The following is a 22,082-nucleotide window of genomic DNA, read 5'->3' as shown; positions in this document are numbered from 1 at the left end:
CCTAAACTACACTGATAAGAGGAGGCGAGTTGTGTGAGATCATTTGTGTGAGCTGGGATGACCCAGCGTAAACTGGTAGCCTATGAGCCCCTCCGGGAAAGTCTCTTACCTGACTGTGCATGTGAAAGGGCGTACTTTTACTTTGTGGAGACGTGACTCAGATTCACGCCTCCCTGATCGTGACTCATAGTCTTTAGTAAAAAAGAAATTCACTTGGACAAAGAGAATCGGCGCCAACTGCCAAGTGCTGCAGTTGCTGGGAGGATAGCATCTTGGGACAAAACCGATACCACATTGGCTGAAAGTGCAACTTCGACAAAAGGAAATTGACTCCTAGAGATAACAGCTGTGGGCACAATAGTGAGTTGACACAAAGGAGTATCAAAACACAATCCCAGGAGGCATCACCCTTCTTAAATTTAGAACCTGGGTAAAGCAATTGCACTTACACTGACAGTTGGATCCCATGGATAATTAAGAGGATAAAGACTGGTAGAATGAAAAAACAGGTTGTGACATAGAAATGAAACAAACGAACCAGTCAGTGCTGTAACGTTGCGGTGGTTTAACAGTGGGGTAGATGGCGTCTTTGGGGGCGGCGGCTCCCTCTCTGTGGAGCCAGGCTGAGGGTGGGGGGCCCAGCGGGGGCCAGTAGCTGTCCTCACTCATTGAGCTCAGCAGCACCTCTGCTAGCTTCCTCGCTGCAGACTATGAGGAAACCAAGATGTTTTAATGGAATAGTGTACATCCTGGTGATGCGCATGCAGAGGACAGAACTTATTAAAGGTAATATTAATATTATTAATACAGCAGAAACTATTATTTGCTATGTAAAGATATAGTGGAGTAATGTCTACCTGAGCAGAGAATGAGGACACTCTCCCTCTTGCATCCACGCATGTTAATGCACGGTTGTCGTTGTTTGCACTGTTCGCGCTGTTAGCACTGTTCACGCTGTTAGCACTGTTGTCGCTGTTAGCACTGTTCACAGTTAGAACTGTTCGCGCTGTTAGCACTGTTCACGCTGTTAGCATTGTTCACAGTTAGAACTGTTCGCGCTGTTAGAACTGTTCACGCTGTTATCATTGTTCACAGTTAGAACTGTTCGCGCTGTTAGCACTGTTGTCGCTGTTAGCACCGTTCACAGTTAGAACTGTTCGCGCTGTTAGCACTGTTCACGCTGTTAGCATTGTTCACAGTTAGCACTGTTCACGCTGTTAGCACTGTTCACGCTGTTAGCATTGTTCACAGTTAGAACTGTTCGCGCTGTTAGCACTGTTCGCGCTGTTAGCACTGTTCACGCTGTTAGCTCCATTAGCTGCTAGCTCCATTAGCCGGCTCAGCAGTCCCCACGCTGAGAGCCGTTTGGAGGCAATCCCTCAATCACAGATACACTCTGAATTTCTTAATGAGCAACTTTAAGTTATAATAATGTAGACTAATGCATAGATTCGTCCTCATTGTTCAAAGCTGTGTATTATTTTTCCAGCATAGTTCATGGGGATTTGTTTTTAAATATATGCTTTAATAAATTACCTGCTGGGTTAGCTTGTCTAAAGTGTTAGCATATAGCTACCGATCTACACGTGAATGTGCTGATACACCATTGACTAATGCATGCATTGGCAGCTATGCAAACTACAGCAACTATTTGTGTGTTTGTGTGTGTGTGTGTGTGTGTGTGTGTGTGTGTGTGTGTGTGTGTGTGTGTGAGTGAGAGAGACACCTCACCTTCCTGAAGCTGTGGGACCCTCGTGACTCCACAACCCGGAGCACCCTACGCAGCTGGTGAGCACCCTGCGCCAGATGACTAACACAAACACACACACACAGTAGGCATACAGCCGTGTGATGTATTGGTTGTGAAGGTGCAACATTGAGGCTGTGAGCAATAGCACTGATATTCTGACTGCATACCGCTTCAGGGTCGCAGCTTGCGAGATGAGTTCTAAAATGAGTGCAGCAATTTACTCTGCTGCTAGTGTACCTAATATTTTGTCCACCCTATTTATGTCAGTGATGGTAGAAATGTTTGAAAAAATGAAGCAGTTACAACAGTTTCGCGAAAAAACGGATCATGGCAACCTTTATGAGGATGAGTTATTTCAGGACTGTTGTTTCACACTGCATTTGTTTTAGCTGGGTGCGCCTAATAAACTGGGAAACTGACTACTGGACTATTTAGTATGCTAGAAAAAGATGCAGTATGTCCCAAAACATAGTATGTCAAATGCAGCATGCACACATGCTTTTCTGGCTATTCTGAACCTCAATCCTCTGAGCAAGAGGGTCCATATTTAGGGCAGAATTTTATGTAAGTAAGTAATGTATATGATATTTCCCAGTTGAACGCATACTGCATGCAACCGTGCACACTGTGTATGGGCAGCTGCAGTATGAACTTAAAGTATGAACACAGAGTGAATGAGTGAGTGACAGGCCACACTTTGCCTTTCAGAGTTCTATAGGGCAACACTGACACCTGCTGGTCATCAATGGAAATGCATCTCTGCTGCACTGAGGTCAAGTGGCACTTTAAAGCTACTCCTTGACTTATTCTCCCCCCCTCTCTTTTCTTTTCTAAAACAGTCCAAGGTTCCCTCCGTTACAGTCAAGGTGGCATAAGCAAAGTCTGCAGCCGTTAATCGTCCAACAGCGGTGATAAGATGAGATAAGATAAGATAAAATAGGAATTCCAGTTGGTAATTAAATAAGGCCAACAACCGACTACACAACAAAAATCTATTTGAAGAGATGCTTTCTTTTACTGCCCTTTACCCAGATTCAAAAAATATACTTTAGTAGACTTTTCACTTTTTTGTTGCCAGACATTGAAGATCACGTGTACAGAACAGGACAACATATGGCACAAAAAGAAGGCGGGCGCTGTGTGAGTGTTGCGTGTGGATGGGTGGTGTGTGGACTCACCCCCTCTGCAGCAGACAAAGGTAAGCGCTCTGTAAGGAAGCCTGCAGGAAGTAGCCCAGGACCACGTCCACGGGGGGGGGAAGGAGACTGGCTTTGGCTGCCTTGGTGTGAGGTGTCGTTACTGTCTGAAAATACACGTATCATCAAAGTTTTTATTCACTATCTCTAAAGCTTAAGGTTGATTTAAATGCTTTAGTCATTATCCTGTTGTTAATCTATGTGTGTGTGTGTGTGTGTGCGTATAGATATTGGCAGCAAAAAGTACAGTGTCAAAAAGAAAAAACATACTCATTATGCAGAATTATTACATGAGTGGATTGTTTAATGATGCATTGTGCATGTAAGCAGTACGTTCATGTTGCGATGGAGCTAAATATAAATATTCTACATCCTTTTGTGCAGTTTAATCTGTAACAATGGATCGTACCGTACTTCATGAACTGTAAAATCTTTAAAAAGTAACCAGCAACTATAAGCTGTGGAATGTATGAAAGAGAAGTAGAAGTATACAGTCGCACAAAGTGGAAAAAGTAAAGTACAAGTACCTTTAATATACTTAGTTACTTTACACCACTGACATACAGAACCAAATGTTACTGACTACTAAAAACCTGTGTCAGAAACTGTGAAATAACTCAAATAAACAACGTATAAACTAAGATAAATAAATGCAGAATGAAACTATAAAATGTTTTAAAAGATGCCTAAATGACAATTAAACGGCTCGTTTGTAATTGCTTTCCTTTTGTCTTATTGTCCATGAATTCCGTGTTTCAGGTTTTATATTATATCTATCGTCGTTTCACTCATAGGGACTTATAGCATTACTATTGTTTAGTTAATGCAGGTGTATGAACCAATATCCCCTCAACAAACACAAGCCCATGCTTCTCTCGCACCCACACACACACACACACACTCATACACATCTGGACAAAATCACATTTTCTTTCTTTTTTGTTATTAAAAATGTATTGTCATTGTTATTATAAATCATATCCTGTAAAAATACTTTCTCTACAATATTACGTAGTCATATCTTATGTATATTCATGTTGTGTTATCTATAATATTGGGACATTTTAATGTTACATAGGTGGAGGCTTCAAATAAGCCCAGTGGGTTTTCTGCCTCTTCCTGCACTGTGATATTATTTATGTTTATTTTTTTTAATTGTGCAAAATAAACCAAAAAAAAAAAAAAAAAAACAGTGCTGTTAATAGAAATGTCAAAAACAAAATGATCAAAGAATAAATTGAAGTTGACCGCAGACAATCTCCTCTTCATTCACGCAGATCTATGTCTATCGTCAGCGTTACACACACACACACACACACACACACACACACACACACACACACACACACACACACACACACACGCGTATCTATCAAATGAAAAGCCACCTTATCGAGCTCCTGCAGGTAGGACAGAGAAGCGTCGGTGGCCTTGAGGTAGCAGGACAGACTCTCCTCCTCCCTCTCTGACAGACGGACGCGGGACACGGCAGAAACGGTCTGGTGGTCCAGAGACAGACCTGAGACAGAAGGACAGACGACGGGCCGTTACAACACAAGACCTCTCGAGCAGGTCATGCACAAGATACAGAAACCCAAATGTGCAATATACTTTACGACACAAAAACTGTAATCGTTCATAATTCATAATTAGTTCGAAGTTTACGTGAACGAAAATATTTGTTATTTGTTACAATGGTAGGCTTAAATGTCAAATAGAAAACGTCAAAGAGACATATTTAACTTAAGTCATTTTTTTAAATAATGCTGCATGTGATGTTTTACAGCCAGACCAGATGCACGAGATGAACGCTGAAATGTCGATTCTTTTATTATTATTATTTTACAGAGTCGTTTTTTTGCATATTTTTAGGAGATGTGACTTTTGGAGATTTGTCATTGATGTTTAATCCTATGACACGCTGCTAAATCCTCCACTTTGTTCATCAGGTACTAATAGACAAGACCGGTAGAGTCGCATGATCAAATCTGTATCGCACTAAGTGCATTGCTATCAAAGGACAGCCCCAAATACTCAATGAAATGTGGTGGTTTTATTTATTTAATTTTATTTTACCTTTATTTTTGCCATTGAGATTTTGATCTTTTTTTCCAACAGGGGGTCTTTTTTCACACAAGCATCACAAATATATATATTTTTTAAAAACAGCAAAAAAGTTAGAAACAACATATTAACCAAATAAATCATCTTAAAGAGACGACAAAAAAAAAACAGCAAATTTGCAGCAAATTTTTGCAGCATTTGTCTCTATAGCAGAAACCTAACTTCACCCTGAGGTTTTTAGTAAGACACTTGAGATGTCTGTCTTCACATCCACACAACATTGCACTGCCTGTAATCAAATGATTTACATGAATTGAAGTTTCTAAATGATACGGAGGGAAAAAGGGAGAAGGGCAGTCCTGGTCCAGATGCCGGGTCTGATGTCCGTAAGTGGACTCATTGGCAACAAATAACCGGAGCGAGCAGGAAAGTTTCTAGACTGCAAGAGGCCTGAGACGGACAGCAGCCTCGCGGCCAGACGCCAGCCCTGATCAAATCAGCGGAGAGCTGCCGATAGACAGGACCTCATCGTCCAAATATTCACATCTGACTTCATTCCCACCATAATATACACACACACACACACACACACACACACACAACCCTGGGAAGGAGCTCAGCAACCCCCAAAGGATCCGATCTGTTTTCTCTTGCAGCATGTGAGAGTCAAACATGATGCCCTGTCAATATCATTCAGTGGGTTTCAACAACAATTACAGGAAATCAAAATCTCACAGTTACCGTCCTGAAATTCTCTTCAGTTTCAAGAGCATGAGGTCACATCCGATTATCAGGAAACAGGGAGCATAATGATGATGATGATGACGAGCGTAACAAGATTACCCAGAGCTCAAAGCGCCACAGACAGTGTAATGTTGTGTGGATGTGACCTTTAATAATGCTGCTATTCCATTTGTCAAAATAGGCTTAAATACTTAGGAGTTAAAAAAAAAAAAGCACATTCTTAAAGTGACCCCAAAATAATCTGCTATAACCAAGCTACGCTTTTGGACTTCAGACAGCTTGTGTGCATGCGTGACTGTGAGTAACAGTGAGTGTTTCCTCGATGTGTGACTCACAATCACGGGGCTTCTAAAGCAGCATCTGTAGAGAAACCTGCCAGTTCCACTCAATCTGTTCCCGCGAAGGGCTTCCCGTTGTTACTTTGCATCCCATTCTTTTCTTATATACCATTTATTCGGACGTAAATTGTTATTGTACTTAATGGCACAATGAGTAGAAAGTTCCTAAGAAACAATGTATAGACTCAACCTAGAATAATCCCTCTCAATGTGTGGCGGTGTTTGCTTTCTTCGTGTGTGTCCGAGACGTTTCTGGTCGTCAATCTATAAAAAAGTAAAGACCAGGTGCCAGATTGTAAGCACGCAAATGGCGGACACAGCGCCGAAAAAGACAAAAACAGAGCGAGGCCAACAGCCAAGCGGACGAAGCTCTTTCCAAAACGAGAGTGAAATCAACGACACAGTTTGTGGGGGTCACCGACATCTGTCCGTTCAAGCTGACGTGTTCCAGCCCTGTGACATTCATTTCCACAGATTGGATTTTGTTGGTCGGCCCTTCTCCCTTTCCACTTCCACTTCAAGGCCCCATACAAGGTCATTGTGGTTATAGGGCTGTGATAACTCGTAGCAAAAGGGATTAGGAATGTGATCATCGAGGGAAATGTCTTGCCTGTGGTGTTTTTAAGGGAAACATGCCGGTCCTCAGTGCTGCCTCAGCTGAATTGAGGCTCATGTCGACAGGTTGGTAGATCTGTAAACTGTGCAGCTCTATAGTGGATGTCCAAATAGTCTGAAATCCCAGTGACAGGTAACACTCTTCTTTTTGCTCTGTTTTTGGTCTCCACCTCCAACTCCCAAAGGGACATATCTGGTGGCAGATTTAAAGCTTTCTTGTGTTTTTTGCCCCGTATGACTTGTTTGACAGCAAAATGATTACCAATTATAATGATGGAAAAAAACTATGAAATTACAACCCAAGTAGGAAAAGAAATGGAATTTCCCTTAAATTCTCCAGCGGCGTCAGGTACCTTTAATGATGAACGCCTCGGCCAGCAGGCGGAGGTGGTAGGTCGGCTGCTCGTCCCGCGTCAGCTCCTCCAGCCCCACCCTGGCGCACATTCCCTGGGCGTCCCGGTAGCGACCTAGCACATAGTTTACTTTGGCCATCAGCAGCAGAGCCTCGTTCAGGTACCTGGGCTGGAGGATGAGAGGAAATAAAATGGGTTGGCAATAACGGACTAAAAGGACGATATTTGATTGAAAAGCTTCCTGTGCTCTGTGTCATAACACTTTCAGTACTCGATTATTTAGTTGCATAAAGAAACTCGAGGGAACAAACTGACTGTGAGGCGGCCTCGGCTAAGGATGGTGTTGAGGTGGCCTTTGGCTCGGCTCAGTCTGGGCTGGGTCTTCTCCAGCAGAGGCGTGGAGCTCCGCAATAGGTCCATGTTGTCCTGCAGGCACTCCTCCAGCAGCGCCTCTGCCATCAGCAGCGTCCCGTAGTCATCTAGTGGGTGGGATTGAGAAAGTAAACTGAGTTTTTTTGGAGTATAGGTCTGAGCTCCGGGTCAAAGGTCATATGTTTCTGTAGCCAAAGCAAACCTCACTCGGGTCCATTAAAAACAGCATTTCCCACCGGTTCAGTTCGAGGGGTTCAAATAGAGTGTCTATTTAGAAGCAACATTTTCCATTTCCCTCGTACTTTCCTTAAATAGCTTTAACATTGCAATCATACAATAAGCACTCCACGTCCACCTGCACTAAAGATATTCAAGTTTACTCTTACAGTAAACCATTCACTTCAGACGGGGCCTTCAGAGTCCAGTGATAAACCTTGTTTTTTGTGTACACACACACTCGATTAAAGCCTTCCTGTTTAGCTTTTTCGTTCTGTGTGTGTGTGTGTGTGTGTGTGTTCTGACGCCAACTCTGTGAGCAGTGTTTATTTCCTGATAGACTCGACATATTTGCCAGTTGGTTTTATCAGCACAGCCAAAGGCTCGACCTATCAGCGAGGGGAAGGTGAGGGATAAACAGCAGGACATGTCCCAGCTCCTAAGAGCTATTTAATGATTTCACACAAGTTGGAGCAAAGACTGTGTGAAGAGTCAGTGTTGCAATGAGTAACCGAGAGGTAACAACGTTGTCGGGACTGTTTGGGATCAAACATTCTTGCGTCAAAGCAAGAAGACAGACGAAGTATTCAAATCAAATCAGTTTTCTCAACCTTTCTTTCATCTGTGATGCTGTTTTCCAAGAGTCATTGAGTGACACATCATTGTAGCTAGCACCAGACAGCAGACAGACGAAAGACTGTCTGGAGACTATCTGTTGAACATAGTGGAACATTTAACAGCTAAAGAGTCAGATATTTCCCTCAGGAGTTGGTGAGGACCAAAACTGAGCTAATACATTCAGGCGGACAGAAACGTTTGAAGGCTACTAATGAATGCCCTTTAACTGCTGGGTGGGTAAATTAGCAGCTGTTTGCCAACACGTTAGCTGCATGAACTTGAAAGGTGATGCTGTGTCAATGCTGTGTTTGCCCGAAAGTTTTTGCGTCGGCCACCGTAGATCTACACGCTTTGGCACCATGGGAGGAGTTCCAGTTGGTTCACCCCTAGTTGCCGCCAGATCCTACACACGAGACATTTAAACCAAAATGGCCATATTGCATTTTGGTTTATAGTTCACTGCAGGTAGAGAAACAATGATGCAGGGTGGTGGCCACGACTTTAAAATACTTAGGTCAGGAATTCCTCTCATATGCACCCCCATACACAGACTTTGTTAAAACATTTTTTTTTAAAGTTTGTTAATTCTTCACTTAATTTGTCTGTAGATTTCCTTTCCCTGATAGTTTTACTTAACTTCAAAGGTACCCTGTGGAGTTGTAGCTGTGGTGGAGTTAAAGTCCGTGGTGGCAATGTGCGAGCAAAACGTACTGCACGTACAAAGAAGAGGACCGCTATCTAGAGAACACGGAGGTCAAGGTCAACACAAAACAAATTAGCGGCTTTTGCAAATGCTTTACGAGGAAGGAAATGCCTTCAACATGTTACGTGGACCTCAAAACAATAAACACAATTTAACCGTACATATTTTTGGTTTACAAGAAAACTCAACAGGGTACCTTAAATGCACTAAGAAAAGTACTGAAATCAGCCTATAAAATAGCCACCAAGTGTTTTACATCTGACACGAGGACTGACACGTCTGACCTCGTATCCTAAATGCTAGCGACCGTTGTGAATCAGTGTCTTTGCCACTATACTACATTTGATTTCTCCCCTGAAGATTGCTGACAAGCGGTCAGTGATTTGTGTGCGATTGTGATTTGTGTGCGATTGTGATTTGTGTGCGATTGTTGGACCATCGTCTCTGTTCCCGTCACTGTGTAGATAATTCAGAAGCCAAATGTTCCATGTAATCTGATTAGTGTTGTGATTAGTGTTGTGATGTTGTTGTGATGATTCAAGTTCGGTGAGGTCTTACGTCACCTAACTTTAAATTATCCAAATTAAAATACTTCAAACAGCAAGAGACCTATAGAACGCAGAGTGTTTCACCACTTTACAGTCAAGTGGATTTTTACAACTAAATTTAATTCCATATTACGTATTATTATACGGCCGGGATATAATTCCCCTATCTTCTAATCTCACACTACCTCTGTGCACACTCACTTGTCAGATCCAGCTAATGTGAGCCATGCGTGCACACAAGTAATACCACATTGATGTTTAACACTCCAGTGCATGTGCATGAGGGGAGAAAAACCTGAAAGGTCTGCACTATCAGCCGATCCGTCCATGGGGGACAATAACAGTGGACTTGCAGGCGAGTCACCCGAACCCATATTTACTCTGCTGAGATGAGAAGGTGGAGGCAGGTGCATTAGCGACTTAGCAATGCTTCATGAGGCGCACAGTGATAAGTGTGTTTGCATTTCTTTGAGCACACGTGGAATGATTTCAAGGGTACAGGCAGGCAGCGAGTAGTCCAGTGGGAAACCTTGTTTTGTGTAAGATATTATAGCACGGAGGGCTGGAGGGGCCATAGGCACTCTTTTACTGTGTACACTGTAAACTTCCAGGGAGTGACAACTTCTTATTCTTATACATTTGCTGGGGAAACCTTTAACCACTCTATCGTGCTGAGAGTCCAAAGTCCAGCCTGTGTACAGTGCAAAACAGATCCATCCTTGACGAACACGTTTCTTAAAATCCTGCTTTTTCACAAACCAGTTGAAGAAATCTGCAAATGGGTTAAGACACAGCAAATCCTTATTTCAAAATAATCTTTTAACGTTTGTTCTTTTACAACTTAGAGCCACTTACTCTGGAAACAACTTCCGGAAACTTCCAAGAAAGATTTGAACAACTTTGCGCACTTATTATAGGACAAAAAAACAATAGTAATTTGATGCAGCGTGCATAAGTGGTTAATATATATTAAGAAACAGCTGGGAAGCGAGATGAGATAGCCTCAAACGTCAAACCCCCTCTTCCAGGTGCACAGCCACTCACCGTCCTCGTGGAGCCGTGCCACCTTCATCTGGTCGATGATCATCGGCATCTTGTCCCACTGGCACTCGGCCCGGTAGCGCTCCAGCTCCGCTTCCAGGCGCACCTGGGTGAAGGAGACCCGCGATGCCATCGACGTTCTGTCCCGGTGGTGACTGTACTCCCCGGACACGATGGGAGTGACCACGGACTGCCAGGAGAAATAAATGTGTAATCTTTGAGTGCGATGCGGAGGAGGAGGAGGAGGAGGATGGGGGGGGGGGCACAACAGGTCATTAAAGGGCAAAATCCAAAGCGCAAACTGTTTTTTTTAATTTAATTTTCCAATATTAGAATATGCTTCATTGTTAAATGTTGTTATTATAGTAACTAATTAATGAATTTGTAATAAAATATAGGCAGTCTTCATTTAACAAAGAATCCTTTGCAATATTCAGAAAGTAAACTTTTCCTGAACCCTCTTAACTTACTTCACTGTCATCTGCACGCATCAAACGTATCAAGGTGCCTGCTTTTATTATGCATTCCTTGTCTAGTCTTGGCCATGCATGAGTGACTCCCGTAGGTAAAGGTTCATTTTATTGTAAACGAGCGTGGCGTTTTGACAGGGCTTGATCTGCAGCTGATGGAAGTAAACGGAATGGCGTCCTCCTCTACACAGCACGTCCTTAATTCTTCCCGCTAACACTTTAACTGGATCAGGTAGGGCTTACGAAGAAAGCTTCAGGCTACTCGTCCACAACAAAGTGCAGAACATGCATATAATGTGCTGTTTCTCCACCCTTTAATAGTGTTCATTTCATAAACGAGTTCATTGGAGAAAAATAAAACAATTTGTAATTGCTTGGCTTGCTCCCTGATCTGGGTTCAGCGGCATTGGCAGGCTGACGCTGGCTGGCTCAGTTACAACACAATACATCTGTCAGCTATTGCACCGCGATATGTAATTGCACTGTATCAAGGTTGAACAAACAGAGAGAAAACTAAAATATGTGTGTGTTGCTTCAGGTCACACTAACCAGCGATCTTAAATGGGAGTGAAAGTTGTGAACAAGTTAAGGGATTAAAGGCAAAACATCCACACGGATACATCAGTATTTTGACCAACAATTAACATTTGTCTTATCATCCACAGCACAGGGTGTAATGTACAGGGGAGAGACAAGGGTCACTGCCTACTGAGGGGTTTAAATGAGAGTCTATCATCAGCTACTTTATGACATGAAAAAAAAACAACCTCAAGCCTTCTGAACAGAGTTTTAGCAGCGTCACTTTCTCTCTGGAAACTTGACATTTGCTTGACACAAATCGACGCTTCTCCTTCCCCCTCAGTTAGCTACACCACACAGCGTGTTCCCGTGCTGCGATGATCTGACAGCTGAGCGGCTGTCAATGGGCTATTCACCCCCCCTGCCGACGTAATACAAGAGTCACCTCAAAGGTTTATTCTCTGTCAAGATAGGCGCCGCACTGTAAACTACCTAGTCCCATGTGTAAAGTAAAGTAAAGTTAAGAACAAATTACATCGCGAGAATGACAATATATTGTCAAATAACCCAAATGTTAGCTTGTATTATTGATTTACTCAAGACATTTTGCAACCCTGCGTACGGACATCCTATGAAACCGGAAGCGCACATGTGTTACCTAATTAAAGGCTTTTCTAGGTATTATAATTGTATAATAATCTAAACATAATGTTGGAACATGTAGTGAGTAGAATGCAATTTTAATTCAGTCGTAGACTCATAAAATTAGAAAGTAGTCTGTCTAGCGAGGTATTAGTGAACGGCTGACTGTTGATGGAGTAAGTCCTCTCGCTTCAGTTATGTACTCTTTGACAATTTTAACCAATCACAATGAGCTGTCGTGTCGAAGTGGAACTACGGCAAGCCGCTTGGTCCCTAACGGCTGCGACTCATCATTGTTGCCTGCAGCCAACGACTAAAACAACATAACTGTCCACGGAGTCAAGTGAAGATACACGTCATTTTTCAGGTAAGCATTCAAACGACCATTCAAATACTGATACCGCTGAATGTCTTGCATGGTTTGTGCAATTAACAGTTCATGGTATTTAACGCAGTCCTGAAATGAAGCTTCACGCTAGCGAGTCTTATTACAGCCAGTCTTTTTGCTAACATTAACTTACATACTGTATGAACGTGGTTCATACAGTACGTAGCTTCATGTGCTAATACTCAGAAATTAAATATCAATATTCAGCCCATTGTTTTACGGAGGTGGTCAATGTCTTTTCCTCCTAACAACGTTTCCATTTGGCTGAATGTCTCTAACGTTACAGACTCTTGAATCATGGCTTTACAAATGTTGTCTGTTGACATTATGGCGCGTAGTTAAATTGATAGAGCCAGCGTTCTAAATGTGTGTAGAGTAGCTCTAACATGGTGTTAAAAGGAGAAACCAGATATGTAGTAATGGGGCTTATTTAGCAACACTTGTGTATATGAATGAACAGTGTGAGGGCAAACTGGAGGTGGAAGAGTAGAAACAAATGTGTAAATTCAGTGTAAGATGTGATGTTCACCAAAAAATGTTTCAGTAAATAACTTGTCTGTCTGTCTGTCTGCCTGTCTGTTCGTCTGTCTGTCTGTCTGCCTGCCTGCCTGCCTGTCTGTCTGTCTGACTGTCTGTTCGTCTGCCTGTCTGTCTGTTCGTCTGCCTGTCTGCCTGTCTGTTCGTCTGTCTGTCTGTCTGTCTCTTTGTCTGGCTGGCTGGCTGTCTGCCTGTCTGTGTGCCTGTCTGTCTGTCTGTCTCTTTGCCTGTCTGTTCGTCTGCCTGCCTGTCTGTCTGTCTGTGTGTCTGTGTGCCCAGCAGAATGAGCGCTGTGCAGTGGGGGGGTCTGCTGGTCCTCCTGTCCGGCTGTCTGCTGCGTGTCCACTCTCAGGTGGACCCCGTCGTGGTGAGTGCGGCTCACATCTCCGGTCACGGTCGCCTGGACAAGAACATGATCCAGGACAAAGAGTGAGTGTCGCCTCCACACTCGCACAAGTTCTCGGTGCTGTGGATGTACGATTCAGGACTTCAGGACATATTTGCACAGAGTGTTGAACTTTGAACATGGTCTCACACACACACACACACACACACACACACACACACACACACACGCTCCGTGTCATCTGTGGTTGTTGACTGCTCTCTTTGCCTCCCAGCCACATCATGGAGCATTTGGAGGGAGTGATCGACCAACCAGAGAAGGAAATGACACCCCAGGAGCTCCAGCTGCACTATTTCAAGATGCACGACTACGATGGCAACAACCTGCTGGACGGGCTGGAGCTCGCCACAGCTATCACACATGTACACAAAGAGGTAGGTTTACATACTGTATATGTGTGTGAGTAGTTTATTTATGTTCGAACATAATGTAGTAAACACTTTTCCTATTTTTTTAAATATCAAACATTTAAAAAATATGCTTTAACACTACATGTGAATGTGAAACTTTTCCTCTTCCTCGTCTTCCTCAGGAGAGAGGAGAGCACAGCCAGCCGATGAAAGAGGAGGACCTCATCTCTCTCATCGACGACGTCCTGAAGGACGACGACAAAAACAACGACGGTTACATAGATTACGCAGAGTTCGCCAAGTCGCTGGAGTGACATGTCGCCTGAGCGCTTACATCCTTCGTGTCCACAACAACAACAACAACAACAACAACAACAACAACAAGCACTCTGCAGATGAGGAGGCGAACTGAAAATCTGCCACTAAGCGGTCTAGAAAACCATCGTTTAATCTCTGCTTTCCCTCTCACAGGCGGTCAATCCGGGTCATTGGTCTTTCTTTTTCATTTGATGTCCGAGCTGGGAGCAGAGACACCGGTTGTGCCAGTCATTTACTTAGCAACAACACAGGGAGGAAAACAAAATTGGCATTTAAAAAAAAAAAAAAATGCCTTTTTTATTTTTAAAGGTTCGCCCAATATCACCAAGAGATACTCAACGTATCTGACCGTGGATGCGTACTTTTCATTGTGTTTGGTGAGCTCTTATACAAGTAATAATCCCAATACTTTCCTTGGGAACTAGTACGACTACCAGTGACGTGGTAGCAGAGGTTTCAGTGGCGGGTATCGCAAAACCAAATAAAAACCCAAACTCTCTGCGTGGCCCTTTTTAAACATACAGGAGCTCTAGAGTGTGTTTCAATTCACACTATTAGCCCGAGAGCATCTAAACCGAATGTCAGTCACTTCAAATGGACCACAGTTTCCATTTGGAACCGGTGAAGTGTGCACACACACCAGCTGATACACTTTCCCTCTGTCAATCCATTTCATTGTTTTTGATGTGATAACGGTAAAGTGGCCTTGACTTGCTCAGCTGTACAGTAGCCTGATAGTGTGTGTGTGTGTGTGTGTGTGTGTGTGTGTGTGTGTGTGTGTGTGTGTGTGTGTGTGTGTGTGTGTGTGTGTGTGTGTGTGTGTGTGTGTGTGTGTGTGTGTGTGTGTAGCGAGTAGAAGAAGTTTTATTTTTGGGGTGGCGGACAAAACAACACACCGTTGAATGTCGTTTGTGAAGATTACCACATTTATTCGAGCCAATCGCCGCCGTCTTCACTGTCGCCTGCGAGCCAGCTGAGCCTCGACATGAACCTGACGTCAGAGTGAATGTAAAGCCGCTGACTCGTGATCCCTGGATAAGCTTGACTGGAAGGCACACTGGTTGACGCTGCTGCCACTGCAGTCGTGTAATAAGCTGACTCTGCTTCGTGTCGTAACCTCGACACCCGTTTGCTTCAAATCATTAGCTGCCTTTTTAAAAACGGATCAAACGTGTCTGGTCTTCTTCTGTGTTCGTTGAATCCATCTCTGTCTGACGGATGGATGAATTCCATATGTTTGCCATCCAGTATTGATTATGATAAAGGAAACAAAAAACTGAAAGCAAAACAGATGCAACTGTGTTGTTTCTGGAATGTGAGGTATTAAAAAGTGTAATCTACAGATTGTGATGTTTTCTTTGTAATGGATTGTGGTGTGTGATGTCACGATGCATTGATGGATTGTGGTGTGTGTGATGTCACGATGCATTCATGAAATCACTTCTTAAAGGCATTGGGAGGGAAAAAAAGATTTGTAATCTTTATTCTTTAGATGTAATGAAAAGGTTTTGTACAGTGATATAAATCGACATTGCCCCTAAAGCGAGTAGGATTGTGCACATGGAGCAGATAAAAGACAAAACATTTTGACTTTGCTTTAAATACGACTAAGTATGTCCACTGATGTGTGAGACCGCCCCACAGAGCACTCACTATCACTGTTAGTGGATGTAGGAGAACAAACTTGAAGACGATGTTAAGAATAGGGTTGCTTTAAATCTGTACTCTGTACTCGGACAGTCACAAAATGAGCAACAATGTGTGTGTGAATGTAAAACAAATTGGCCGTGCACGATCACTCGATTTTCTTTTCTTTAAGTTGGCCTCTGTTCCTCTTAGCTCCAGTGCGAGGCGGGGTCCAGAGGCTGCATGGGGGCCAGCGAGAACATGGGCGAGCCGAGGCCGCTCCTCAGCGGGCTGTACCAGTCCTCGGGCTGTGGCGGGACGCTGGGGCAGGGGCACGAGCCCACCGGGCCCGGGGGGCGGGAGTACGCCCCAGAGGACAGCATGGGGGGGAGGCAGGGGATGTGAGCCAGCGGCTGGGTGTAGTACTGCCGAGTCATGCCGGGCGGCTGGACGTGCATGCCGCCCAGCAGCGCCCTGTGACCCGACATCACACCCACTGGGAGGAGTTTGTGGGAGGACCGCTCCTGCTTCCGCTGTTTGGCTCTTCTGTTCTGAAACCAAACCTGCTGGGACAAGGACAGGTTAGGGACCAGGACCGAGACAAGGATAGGTTAGGGACCAGGACAGGTTAGAGACAAGGACAGGTTAGAGACAAGGACAGGTTGGAGACAAGGACAGGTTAGGGACCAGGACCGAGACAAGGATAGGTTAGAGACAAGGACAGGTTGGAGACAAGGATAGGTTAGGGACCAGGACAGGTTTTGGACAAGGACAGGTTAGGGACCAGGACAGGATAGAGACAAGGACAGGATGGCGACAAGGACAGAGACAAGGACAGGTTGGAGACAAGGACAGGTTAGGGACAAGGACAGGTTAGCGACCAGGACAGGATAGAGACAAGGACAGGTTAGAGACCAGGACAGGATAGAGACAAGGACAGGATGGCGACAAGGACAGAGACAAGGACAGGTTGGAGACAAGGACAGGTTAGGGACCAGGACAGGTTGGAGACAAGGACAGGATAGAGACAGGGACAGGTTAGGAACCAGGACAGGTTAGGGACCAGGACAGGTTGGAGACAAGGACAGGTTAGGGACCAGGACAGGTTGGAGACAAGGACAGGTTAGGGACCAGGACAGGTTGGAGACAAGGACAGGATAGAGACCAGGACAGGTTAGGGACAAGGACAGGTTAGAGACAAGGACAGGTTAGGGACCAGGACAGGTTAGGGACCAGGACAGGATAGAGACGAGGACAGGCTAGAGATGAGGACAGATCAGTTGTTCTGTACGTAGTAATGTAACAGTATGAAGCATTCTGTTGGACGGGTTCAGTTTAAGAGGGACATATAAATCCATGACTTGTTTCAGCATTGAAGCAAAACAACACATCTGGTACCACTGACACTACCTCATGTGTTCAGGGAAAGGGAACCTCCTCAAGAATTTACCTGAAATGTGATTTAAAAGTAAAATATGAATTGCCTAAATATTGCAGACGTTGCCACATTGTCTCTGCTCACATTTCAAAATAAAATGCAGAACAGTGCTTTCAAGTAAAGTGGGACAACTTTATAAGTGTGTCTCATGCAGCATTTCTGCAGTATTGTACATTTAATATAAAAGTGGATGACAGTGACAAAGTGAATGTCAAACCTTCACTTCTAAGAAGCTGGATGTGAATTGTTTGGATGTTTTTGTTTATTAGGGGAATTACAGGTAATACATGATAAAAACTTGTGAAGTAATTTTCTGATGATCGACTAATCAACAGTTTCAGCACATCTGGATTGCATGTTATAGCCAGATGTGCTAACGTTTTCTAGGGTCTCTCCATTTGACAATAAACACAACGCGTGTATGTTTTTATAAATGCATTCTGCAGTGTTGTGAAGCTGAAATCACAGATCTACGAACAGACGTTTAAATGAAGTGAGTGGGTTTTGGCATCCTTCCCTCTTGAGTATCAGCGTGACCTCGTGACCTTTGTGAGATCTTAGTTTGAAGGCCGGCCCACCTGAATGCGAGCCTCGTTGAGCTTGGTGATGCGAGCCAGCTCCTCTCTGTAGTAGATGTCAGGATACTGGTTTTGTCCAAAGGCCACCTCCAGCTGTTCCAGCTGCTTGTGGCTGAAGGTGGTGCGGTGTCGTCTCCTGGCCGGCGACGGGTAGGCCCGGCTCCGCCTGCCGAGGCCGACGCCCATGGAGGTCTCGTACACCTTCCTCGCCGACCCTCCTATATCTGTTTTCAGGAGGAAGAATAAGAGTTTTTGGGGCTTTGCACGGCCGCTCAAAAGAATTTTTGGGGGACAATTCTCCGGCTCCTGTTTCCCGAGTTCTTGGCATCCAACAAAAAAAAAATGGCCTAAAAACACTTGTGAGAGCTCGTTTAACCAAATGAGTGTCTCAAAAAAAAAGAGGGATTACACTGACTTCATGGTTCCCACTGCCACCAAGCAACCTGAGAGCCACGGAGCTTTAGCTGCCAAAGACAAAACTCGTGAGAAAAAGATACCAGAAACTGGGGGATTTGACCGAGATTATTACCACAAAGTGACTAATCTGACAGATTGGAGTTGACCTCGTCCGTTCACATCACGGCGGTTAGAGACGAGACAGAGGAGGCTGATTTGATGATGTGTATTAAAAGGTGTAGTCTCGCTCACAAAAGGTTCTTTTACCAAACCTGGTTACATATTTACAGTTCAACACTCATCCTTTGATTACTGTTATAAAGGTTAACACTTTAAATTGCTACATGGCAATTAATACACTATTAGGATCAGACCAATAGGAAGTAAAGTTGTTTTAGGGCTAAAAGGTTTCATTCTAAAGCAGCCACCAGACAACATTGTATGCTGATATTAGCAGATATTAGTTAAATTTAACAATTTGGATCTTAAACCATCAAAAAAAAAACATCATAAATAGCTTTTAGACCAGCATGCAACACTATAACTCTTTATTGTTTGAACTGTAGGAGACGCTGCATTAAAGTAACTTTAATCATTTAATTATGAAACATTGCTGAAAACTTGGCAAGAGAGAGACCGCGTTGTCGAGGAAACACCATCATAATATGAAACAAACTGGTATTATTCTTTTGGGACATAAACTCACCTGCACTGGAGCTGACGGTGGCCATGTCGGAGTAAACCTCGGCACAGTCCTGGTGGCTCCTCACTGCGTCTCCCGCTACCTTCACCTGGGCCATCACTGCAGCTCTGCTCGCACCGTCTGAGCCCCCACACGGACACAACTCCACATGAAGCCACACGCCGGGTCCATGTCCCACCCACCTCGGTTCACCTTTACCTTTACAAACCGCAGTGGGCTGCTGACTGAGACTCCCTCTGCAGAATGCCCTTTATGAGAAAACCCATGCTGGTATATTTATAGAAATACATCACGTCTGGACCAGTTTATGAAACATTGACATTTCTTCCTGTAAGTTTGTTTAACATCTGTACAAAGGGAGCTTTGTTTTGATCCAATTTCCATATAAAACAAAATTGCATTTATTGCTGGTTTTAAATTCAGCCTGAAAGAAAGAAACGAATAAAACAATGGAGGCCAAAACACAAAGCAAAACAGCCTGTGAATTAATATGCATGTGAGTATACACTGCCAATCAATGCCTTGGTAATAATTAATTAACTTAATTAATTAATTGTTAATAAACAACCAAATATATACAAATACAACAGTTAGAGGGACCATTCGGCTGCATATCGAGTACTTTTTTTATACTTAAAGTACATTTGGTAGTACTTTTTCTTGAGTGCAGGTTTTTCTTTTGCGTTGTGGTATTACCACTTAACCTGAGAGATGAACCTTAAAAAGGGACAGCTCACCCTGTGTTACGTTCACCTGCATAAATCTCAAAGAGTTTCAACTGCCCCTGCATTTTAATTCAGGTCCTCCAGGTGAGGCGGTCTTTGCGTGCTTCTTACAGAACATGGTAACCAATTGAAAATAGTTGACGTCCTATTTTTTTGTTCAATGCATCGATTGTTTCTGGTGAGATGCTAATGCCTCGGTGGCCACCAGGTGGCTCCGTTCTATCAGGTTGCATTCCAGGAAACTGAAAACTGACTGGCAAAATCCTTGCACACGCAAAAGGCAGAATCCTCGTCCAGTCTATATTTTGACCCTGGGAGTGGGTGGGGTGGGGTGTGGGGTGTGGAGACCACCCAGCTGAGTACACTCCCCCGGTCTTCCGCAAACACAACCCCGCCTCTCAGGACAGCCCCTGCGTCCCTGACTGACAGGGCACCCTGTCAGCCGGATTAACTCAGCTGAACTCCTGCGTGACCTGTCGGGACCCCGGCTGCTATCCACGGTTCCCATGATGCTAAACTCAGTCCACAGCCAATGCAGACAGGAATGGCCCTCTCTCGCACGGCGCTGGCTGCTAGGGGAAGAGACCCGCTAATGTCCCACTCAGCACTGAGTCATGACAGGACAGTAGGGGAAGCGGCCCACGTGGTCCGGAGGGCAGCAGCTGGCTTTTTATCAGGGCTCAAACAAGACAGTAATCCATCACGGACTATATTTGTTGAACAATGCTATTTGTTTGCGTGTGTGTTTATACAGCCTATATTTATATCCATAGAGTGGCCCTAATGTGCACTTGAAAACTCTCGGAGGAGCGCCTCTCCTTCTTGCGTGACATGTCTGTCATATCATGAGCCATTTGAGCCCGAGCAACACATTTGACTTCTAAGAACCAGTAAATCAGGAGTTCAGACGCAGACTGTGTCACGCTGATACAGTGGACTGTACCCAGGATCCTTTGCCAGGAAAGTGTATTAAACAGAGTGCAGTGATTGAATGACCCGCTGAAGGAGCTGCAGGAGCGCCTTTTACATATGAATATTGAGGTTCAATTGAGAAATTGTCTTTGGGATTCAATCTGTGTGTGTGTGTGTGTGTGTGTGTATAAGTCCTCTACGTATCCCATATTCCGCTCACATGTGTCACACTCACAAACCCTTATCAAAGCACACAGAACGATATCTGCGTTTTCCATCTTTACCTCCACTTCTGTTGGTCTCCCTATACCATGAACAGCAAACGTCTGTCTTGAAACATGTTATCTTATTCATTGTCGGCATTGAGTGAAACAACCTCACTGGGAGGTCGGTTAAGTGCATAACATTTTTATGTCTCAAAATCAAGAGCACATTTCGTAGAAAACCCCAGACTTCCTGTCTCAAGCAGGATGTTACCATATGTCCTCCTCTTCTCCCCAGATGTGGGTCCGTACGAATCTGATTGAAGGCACAAAAGGCATAAAAGGAACATTTGTCATCAGTGTTGTGCAACTGGGGTCAAATTTGGATTGGTGGCTGAGTAGAATACATTTATTTTTAGTGCCATAAAGTGATTCTTCTTTGTGCTGTAAAGCGGGACAAAAACTCTCCTGTCTCAAAAATGACCTGGAAGTGATGTCTTGCTTTAAAGTTGCTATAATCAAAATATCATAACATATCAACAATGGGTCAAATTACTAGATGTATATGAAATGGGTCACTGGGGGAGACAAACTCACGGATAATTATTCCTTGACTCTACATTTGTCCTCAGCCCAAAGGAACGTTTTTTTTTTACTGTTTTGATCCACTCTCACCGCTCTCATCGGCCATGTTTCTAGATGCAGAACTGTATTCAGCAAAAAAACATTGATAAACCCTTTGTACAGAACCTGCTCAGCAATAAACAACAGACAGGAAAAGTTAGCGACTAGCTTGTGAACATAGAGGAGCATTTAGCAGCTAAAGAGCCTAATATTTCCCTTAGGAGCTGGTGGAGACCAAAAACAGAGTTAAAAGTCCAGTGAATACTGGTCTTCAATGCAACAGGTGATCGGAAACACGTCTTTAAAAAAAACTATATCGCTCTGAATCTGCTGGATGTTGGAGAGAAGCAACTGTTGGCTAACAAGTATGACATAATGTAAAAAAGTACGTTATTGTTGAATTCCCGGCTTGTTTCCACTGCCCCAAAGTGGCAAAAAGAATCACTTAATGCAGGTTTAGTCTCATATCTATCCTTAAATGTACATGGAAGTAATGTGAACGTTTTGTACAAAAAGCCAGTTGATGACTTTGATCCAAAGTTCCTTAAAAAAAGGTGCCTCCGTGTGTTTGCAGTGTAACTTCTTGGCCTTAAGGTCATGATGTACTTACAACAAACGTACTTTAGCATGAACCACAAACTCACTGTTGCATTTAATTCAGAAATATTTTCTCCAGCTTTGTATTGTTC

The 22,082-nt window shown here is 43.8% G+C and overlaps 3 protein-coding genes across 4 annotated transcripts in view; 1 reads left to right on the top strand and 2 right to left on the bottom strand.

The window, feature by feature from the left end:
* ttc7a (tetratricopeptide repeat domain 7A) overlaps positions 1-10,742 on the bottom strand; it is a 49,210-nt gene extending 38,468 nt beyond the window's left edge. The window contains exons 1-7 of the mRNA XM_079169468.1: positions 10,562-10,742; positions 7,376-7,539; positions 7,061-7,229; positions 4,335-4,465; positions 2,929-3,053; positions 1,732-1,810; positions 539-708 (exon numbers count right to left, since the gene is read on the bottom strand). Of these exons, the coding sequence (XP_079025594.1) occupies positions 539-708; positions 1,732-1,810; positions 2,929-3,053; positions 4,335-4,465; positions 7,061-7,229; positions 7,376-7,539; positions 10,562-10,691 (968 nt within the window). The 5' untranslated portion in view covers positions 10,692-10,742. The remainder of the gene's footprint in view (positions 1-538; positions 709-1,731; positions 1,811-2,928; positions 3,054-4,334; positions 4,466-7,060; positions 7,230-7,375; positions 7,540-10,561) is intronic.
* Positions 10,743-12,457: 1,715 nt separating this feature from the next.
* mcfd2 (multiple coagulation factor deficiency 2, ER cargo receptor complex subunit) lies at positions 12,458-15,642 on the top strand. Of its 2 annotated transcripts, none has more exons than XM_079168601.1 (4): positions 12,458-12,556; positions 13,397-13,543; positions 13,735-13,894; positions 14,053-15,642. In XM_079168601.1, exons 2-4 carry the CDS (start codon positions 13,398-13,400, stop codon positions 14,182-14,184), a joined length of 438 nt encoding a protein of 145 aa, XP_079024727.1. In that variant the 5' UTR covers positions 12,458-12,556; position 13,397; the 3' UTR covers positions 14,185-15,642. The 2 variants fall into 2 exon arrangements, with proteins under 2 accessions (XP_079024727.1, XP_079024728.1); XM_079168602.1 differs by having other exon boundaries at positions 12,481-12,556; positions 13,394-13,543.
* Positions 15,643-16,023: 381 nt separating this feature from the next.
* On the bottom strand, positions 16,024-19,121 carry prop1 (PROP paired-like homeobox 1; the record flags this gene model as incomplete). The annotated part of the gene is given in 4 exon segments (XM_079168611.1): positions 16,024-16,377; positions 17,831-18,054; positions 18,933-19,061; positions 19,064-19,121. Coding segments are annotated over 4 exon segments (744 nt in total). The 5' UTR covers positions 19,101-19,121.
* Positions 19,122-22,082: the final 2,961 nt, after the last annotated feature.

The sequence above is a fragment of the Pholis gunnellus genome (assembly GCF_910591455.1).
Source record: "Pholis gunnellus genome assembly, chromosome: 11".
Classification (NCBI taxonomy): Eukaryota; Metazoa; Chordata; class Actinopteri; order Perciformes; family Pholidae; genus Pholis; species Pholis gunnellus.
Note: the sequence above shows the minus strand (reverse complement) of the source record. Positions and strands in the feature narration are given on the sequence as shown.

Excerpts from the sequence above, each read along its gene's own strand:
- mcfd2 (XM_079168601.1), top strand. The coding sequence starts at position 13,398 with ATGAGCGCTGTGCAGTGGGGGGGTCTGCTGGTCCTCCTGTCCGGCTGT. Across the intron at positions 13,544-13,734 it reads AACATGATCCAGGACAAAGA|CCACATCATGGAGCATTTGG; the intron begins GTGAGTGTCGCC and ends TTTGCCTCCCAG. Across the intron at positions 13,895-14,052 it reads TCACACATGTACACAAAGAG|GAGAGAGGAGAGCACAGCCA; the intron begins GTAGGTTTACAT and ends CGTCTTCCTCAG.